General features: G+C 43.9%; 1 protein-coding gene across 1 annotated transcript in view; it reads right to left on the reverse strand.

The window, feature by feature from the left end:
- Nucleotides 1–281: 281 nt before the first annotated feature.
- VIM (vimentin) overlaps nt 282–7,011 on the reverse strand; it is an 8,278-nt gene continuing 1,548 nt past the window's right edge. The window contains exons 3-9 of the mRNA XM_054390273.1: nt 3,938–4,033; nt 3,630–3,791; nt 3,039–3,164; nt 2,178–2,398; nt 2,037–2,080; nt 1,369–1,454; nt 282–888 (exon numbers count right to left, since the gene is read on the reverse strand). Coding sequence (XP_054246248.1) covers nt 847–888; nt 1,369–1,454; nt 2,037–2,080; nt 2,178–2,398; nt 3,039–3,164; nt 3,630–3,791; nt 3,938–4,033 — 777 coding nt within the window. The 3' untranslated portion in view covers nt 282–846. The remainder of the gene's footprint in view (nt 889–1,368; nt 1,455–2,036; nt 2,081–2,177; nt 2,399–3,038; nt 3,165–3,629; nt 3,792–3,937; nt 4,034–7,011) is intronic.

Below are 7,011 nucleotides of genomic sequence, written 5' to 3' on the forward strand. Positions count from 1 at the left end.
CAAGATCTTTCCATGCATTCCCTGTAAACACCACCCCAAAGCCCTACTCCATCTGAAGCCCTCATTTAGCTGCTGTGACAAAGCCAAGCCTTTGGGAACTGCTGTTTCCTGGAAAATGAAGTCAATGCAGCAAGTCAGCTGTTGACTTTGCAAAGGTGCCACGTCAGATAAGGACTTGTATGAACTATTCCACAGCTTCTGAACCACTATGCTTTACAGAGCTGAACGTTAAGGTATTTTGGGCTCTTAGTAAAGGCAAGATTAATTTTTATTAGCTTGAAGTATCATATTTTATTCACGTGATAAGAAATATCATAATACATTATGCATCTGCCAGTTATAGTCCATTTTAGTTGGTTCCAAAAACCTAAGCAGTAAACAAGTAAGACAGTTTATCTGAAGTTAAAAACAGCATTCCACACAACCAGGACTGGAGGCATCAAGAGCAGAGAATTTCCAGCATTACCTTGTTATGGCTTTCCAGAAAGCCACAGAGTTAACAAATTAGAACACATCAAGAGCCATTTTCCAAAGGTTTATTGAAGTAGCGACAGGTTGCTCATACTCTGCTGGAAAAAGCAGTTTTATTGAATTCAGATACTTAAAAACAGTATTGCAGCACAAGATATTGCTATGTGTAAACTAGACTCCATTGTAAACTCTAATCCTTCAGGGAGAGTCAGTTTGAAAGATCTAAGACCTATTTCCTAGCATCATCATCTTGCGCTCATGGAACAACTGCAGAAAGGCACTTGAAAGCTGTTTCTTCCTTTAAGACATTGACCTTTAAAATCTTGCTGGTAAGAATTTCTCTTGCTTTAATAAGGATGCATCTGCACTTCAGCTTTACTCCAAGTCATCATGGTGCTGGGAAGTTTCATTAATAACCTGTTGAAAAAGGATACTTGCGGTAAGTTTTAGTAGTAAGGTTGAGTTTGGTTTTTTTTTTAGAGTCAGATGATCAATACCACAGAAATGTTGACAAACAGGTATCAGCTTCTCCCAGGAGAACTTCTAGTTGGTAAATAATGTGCAGAAAGCATTTGAGCTTTCCTGACTTGGGCTGAAAACAGTATCTTGTCCCAAACAAGTACCTCTTTACTGCCATGTGTTTTCCTCGGGTGGTGTGAGAGCTCTGAGAACTTGCCACCAGATATGTGTTGGCCACTTCAGCTTTTACCAGCAGATGAGTTTTGGGATCATTTCCACAGAAGCCTGTTTGCTATCTGTTCATCCATGCAGTTTCAACTGCCAGATGCTGCCCTGCTCAGTACTGACTACCACATACAGGCTGCACTAAGCAGCAGACAGATGCAAGAATATTTGAAGGTAACCAACTATGAGAAATAAAATCAAAGTTCCACCAACCTGTCCATCTCTGGTTTCGACAGTCTTAATTAGAAGTGTCCTCTTTGAGTGAGTGTCAACCATGGGCTGAGACTCAATGTTGGTTTCTGTAGAAGAAAACGTGTTGTTACCAGCAGGCTGGCTGAAGTGCCCCTCTCACAGAAAGGGAACCTAGCAAATCTACTTTCTGAATCCCACTATATGAAGTCCCCTGCTCTGATTAAGCTAGTCTCAATTTTCTCCCTGTTCCCCTTAAAGCACCTTCAGCAGACTGAGACCAATCACCATGGACAGATACTTATAAATGTCTGTGCCCAGAAGCAAAGTCTGTGCCTCCCATCCAACGGTAAAGAATTGCAAACATTGTAGTTACACCAAAGTAAAACATTTGTTACCATGAGGGCAGTGGAACACTGGAACAGGTTGCCCAGGGAGGTGGCTGGAGCCCCATCCCTGGAGCTATTCAAGGTGAGGCAGGACAGGGCTCTGGGCAACCTGATCTAGTGGAGGATGTCCCTGCTGAGTGCAGAGGGGATTGGACTGGATGAGCTTTGGAGGTCTTTTCCAACCCAGACCATTCTGTGATTCACACCTATCCACATTTATACAAGGTGAAATGCTGAGGTAAAAGGATCCTTTTGCTAATAATGCAGCAGTTGGCTTCAAGAGAAGCAGCAGAAGCAGCTTACCTCTCAGGTTCAAGGAGGCAAAGGTTGGAATAGGCATGTTAATCCTGAAGAAAGCAAAAAAGAAATGGATAGAGTCATACATAAATATAGAGTGCCTGCTGGTAACTGCTGACTGGGAAGGTGTCTGCATGTGATTTTTACCTGCTCTCTTCACCCTCCAGCAGTTTTCTGTAGGTGGCAATCTCAATGTCCAGAGCCATCTTTACATTCAGCAGGTCCTGGTACTCACGCAGGTGACGAGCCATTTCCTCCTTCATGTTCTGAATCTCATCCTGCAGACGGCCAATAGTGTCCTGGTAGTTAGCAGCTTCAACAGCAAAATTCTCCTCCATCTCACGCATCTGGCGCTCCAGGGATTCATTCTGGAAAGCAATCATGAAGTCAAGCACTGCTGCAGTGCAGCTACTCTTCCTCACCCTCAAAATCCCTCCTTTTAAAAGGGAAGAGTAACCTTAGCATCCTCCCTGGAAATGCCCATGTCCCAAATTTGTCATCCTGTCTTGCCCTGGCACAGCCAAGGTGGGGTACTCTGCTGCTTGAACTCAGGTGTCCCAGGTATTTGTTCTACCAGGTGGCAAAGGAATCCTTCACAGTGAGCCCAACACAGGCAGTACAAGTCAGCATGCAGGAGAGTGGCAGGGCTGCTGCACTCTCAAATCTATCTAACAGGTTCTAGCAACAGCAGATTTGCACCTCCATTCCACTATTCCTCCAGCTTCCCTTATAGCTTCAGCTGTACCTGGCAGACAAGCCATAAGCTCTTCCAGCCAGTGTTATGTGAGCAGTGAGCACTAGAGCAAGAGAATGAGCTCAGTGAGGCCGGGTAAGCGTCTCAGCAGTGCCCTGCAGCGCATGCAGGCCAGCGGAGCTCACAGCTTCCTTCTCAAAGTACCAATGTGCACAGGTGATCAGCTATAGGCACATCTTGTCAGGGTTAAACTACAGTGCAGTGCTTGCAGCTGCAAAGGGAAGAACGTCCCCCAGCTGCTGCCTGGTACTTACGCTTCCCTTGAGGGCATCGACTTCACAGGTGAGAGACTGAATCTGTCTGCGGTACTCATTGGCTTCTTGCTTGGCCTGGCGCAGGGCATCGTTGTTCCTGTTAGCAGCTTCAGAGAGATCTGCAAACTGGAAATCCCCAGCCTGGTTAGCACAGCACTTCAACAACAAGTGGTGCAACAGACATTTTTGGACACAGCCTCTGAGGGCAACTGAAGCCATCGCAAGCCTTAACACCTGAAACATTTCAATAGATTTCTAACTGTCAAGTTGGAATTGGAATTCAGTTACAGCTTTCACATTTGTTTCTCCACCCTCTGTTTTCCATCTTCTCATCACTTTTTCCACCCATTCATTCACTCCTTTCATCCAATTTCATCCAATACCTGCTTCCAGGTACAAGCAGAGTAGAGACCCCAGGTAAGACACCATTACTCTGACTTTTTATGGCACAAAATGTTTTCAGCTGTACTCTTCCCCGACTAGGAGTTGAGAGAAGAGCCTGTGCCATGTCCGGTGCTGAGGTGGGGGGCACAGTGTGCCACAGAAAAGCTACCATGTACAGTTCAAGTGCCTGATGCATCTTTTACTCACTTTGGACTTGTACCACTCTTCAGCTTCCTGAAGGTTCTTAGCAGCAACACTTTCATACTGCTGGCGAACGTCACGCAGGGCAGCAGTAAGGTCAGGCTTGGAAACATCCATGTCAATCTGGATGTGCTGTTCCTGCAGCTGGGCCTGCAGCTCTCGGATTTCCTTAGGGAGAAGAGAAGGCTCCATGTTATTCCACCATCACACACAGCATACACTCCCATGGTGGGGACTCTCAGCCAGAACCAGTCAAGAGCTTATTTGCTCAGTACAATAGCAGCATTGAATCACAGACCTCTTGTTCAGCTTACCTCATCATGAAGCTTCTTCAGGAAGACAATCTCCTCTTGCAGGGACTCAACTTTGCGCTCAAGATCAAGACGTGCCAGAGAGGCATTGTCCACGTCCTGCCCAGAGAGAGAACCATTAGCAGTCTAACCAAACTGATGTCAAAAGGTCTTTTACAGCAAGCTGAGTAGCACACAGAATCATGCTACAACTGGGCCTTGCAGCAAGACAGTAAAAGGAAAAAGAAAATCATCAAGAGCTGTGGAATACTTTTTTGCCATCCCCTATCCTAGCCTCAGAGGCCACTATATCTTTGTTGTTATTTTGGGAACTATACAGCATATGTAGATTACTTAATATTTGCCCATGTATAGCTGAGCATAATCAAGAGCACACGGATCATGGTGGGTGTGAATCCTGCTTGAAGATGAAGAGGATACTTGGGTCAGAAGCCAGTGATAAACTCTTTTAGCTTGACTACACTGAAAAAGAGCCTTGTAACTTGAAAACTCGTTTTTCTCCAGTGGGGCATAAAAAAGGCAGCTCTTGAGCCGCATGCCTGTTACCGGGTTTAATTTGTTGTTCATTTCTGGTCCAGAAACCACAGCTTGAGAGCACACTTGTAAAGCTAGTGAGATGTGTAGGAACTGCAAGCATTTCCTTCTCCAAGTGCCTGACAGACCTCCCTTGAGAAAAAGAGGGTCCAAGAGCATGGGTGCCAGTGGAGTTAGTCAGCATTGCCTACACCCTCACAGCAGCTGGCAAGGATTCCCACCTTTTGCTGGACAGAGATAGTCTTAATCAACAGCAAAAGTTCATTTAAGGCATAACAGAAGATAGGTCATGAATGTTATGTGGGAGCAGCTTGAATTAGTTCAAAACCAGAACTTTAAACATTGATTAATACATTCTGAAATTTGAAATGTGCAAGACAATTACTCTGCAAAGGAGACAATTGCTCCTTTCATACCAGTTGCACACAGCTTCAGGCTCACAGGGCATTAACATACCAGGTTTGCTTATTCTAGAAAGCTTACTCTAAAGCTCTTTTGGATTGTCCAAAGCACAAACGATCCTCAGCAGCAGCTTTGTTGGCACCTTTGAAATGAGTGTTTTCTTCAGACTCCAATACAGCCATTCCTTAGGTCACTCCTACTCTAGGCTAAGGTTATTGCTCTAGAAGGACTCTTTTCTTTCTCCAGCTGAACACCTCTATGATGTTATTGTGTAACTTCCCTATCAGCTCTGGTTTTACATCCACATAGGTTCATAACAGCTCTTCTTCAATTCAGCTAAATTCTTAACTCTTGTGTTCTCCTCCCCCCCAGAAACACTCCTCCTGGAAGGAAATTACAAGGCTATGACCCAACATGTTTACACAATCAGACACTGTAAGAGTTTCCAGTGGGTTATAGAGAGATCTGCATCCTGGATACTAGTGTTTTTTTTCCAGAACAACTTGAACAGCTACAGGAGTTTTAGGAGCTTATAATAAGTTGAAAGCATCTTTGAAGGCACTTAGAATCTATGGTGTTTATTTCACTAGAGATATTAGCATTAAGAACCAGTGTGTCTGTATTTCCTAGGTGTAGGGAGAGCTACATGTAGCCCGAGCAAACAAAATCTAAGGCATACATACATGCAAATGAACATTGATTTCATCCTAGGAGAAGCTTAATGCCAGTCATGGAGTTTGCAGGGTTGAGTACCCATTTTTATTCCAGACAAGCCAGAAACAGATCTGCTAGGCTTGTCGTAGGTGCAAGACCTATTCCTTGCTGCTGGCAGAGCTGTAGTAAGTAACTCTAACCAGTTGTTTGTTTTGTCCCAGAGGAAAGAATTCACTGAACCTTTAGAGTTATTTTATGTGGCACTCCATCAGAATATGAGTAAAATCACATCTTTTAGGATAACTAGATTAAACCCAGAGCATGAGTTGAACAGGCTTTAGAACAGGCAGCTTTTGATACTATAAAGTTTAAATTCAAATGTACTCACTTTCTTCTGAAGTACTGAAGTATGCAACTGTTGCATCAGGCAAAAAGTAAATTTGATGCTACACCAGAACAGTAACTGAGGTGTTCCAAATCCATGCATGCAGCTTTCCAGTGCAAGAATATAATGGTTTAATAAAGAGCTGTGCATTATTTTACAGTGGAAAGCACAACTTGAGTATTCTATGAATTTCATTTCACTTGCAGGAGAACAATACTTACACTGAAGCAGTTTTCAAACCGATGTCAAGCCTACCTATTCACAGTAAGGAGACTTTACACTAATGTTGCGCAGCTCAGACACCCCAGTATGCATCAGTTAGGGCCTGAGTGGTTTAGTGTAGGGTTCCCACAGACAATGACTTGCAGTTCCTATGGCACAAGCTACACCTTTGGAGTGTCAGTGGATGCAGTTCTGTTCTGCACGCACAGCTCTGCTGGAGGCTGAGCTCCAGCCCCTTTCCACAGTGCAGAGAAGAGCTGAATAACGAGTGTGGGATATGCACAAAGTCCACTTGAAAGCTTTCACACTGCTTAATGGGTTTGAAATAGGGATGGATATGCCTTGAAGTGCTCCAATTAAATATGAAAGATCGTTTAAGCCAGCCTTAAGTCAAAGGATCCTTCAGCTGAACTCAGCAATGAATTACAATAGATTCTTCAAAACTTAAATGCTTCTGCATGGAACTTCACACTACACTACACTGAAGGCAGTATCTTCAGCTGTTTCAAGATTCTAGTCCCAGAACACCATCAGACTCCAAATGGGAACAGGAGTTTTCGTTTTCACACTATCTCACAAAGACACTTGCTCTTCTTCAGAGGCTATAAATAAATTGTAGTCAAAAGCCTTGCCTGGGAAACTGCTGACATTACATGATGGTTTCCTGAATGATGACATCTACTAACATCTATGAAAAGCTCTGAGACAAAGTCAGCTTGTGCCTAGCTGTCTGCCAGGCAGAAGGAATGCAAACAATGCTGTTTCACACCAGCAGTTTTAGGAAAGAGACCTTGTTTTGAGAAGGAACATTCCTAAATATCTCCTAGTGCAAACAAGGCTTAATCCAGGTTGAAAGCTGGTTTTGCAGAAGTGAAAACCT

The sequence above is a fragment of the Indicator indicator genome, chromosome 20, assembly GCF_027791375.1.
Source record: "Indicator indicator isolate 239-I01 chromosome 20, UM_Iind_1.1, whole genome shotgun sequence".
NCBI classification, from domain to species: Eukaryota; Metazoa; Chordata; class Aves; order Piciformes; family Indicatoridae; genus Indicator; species Indicator indicator.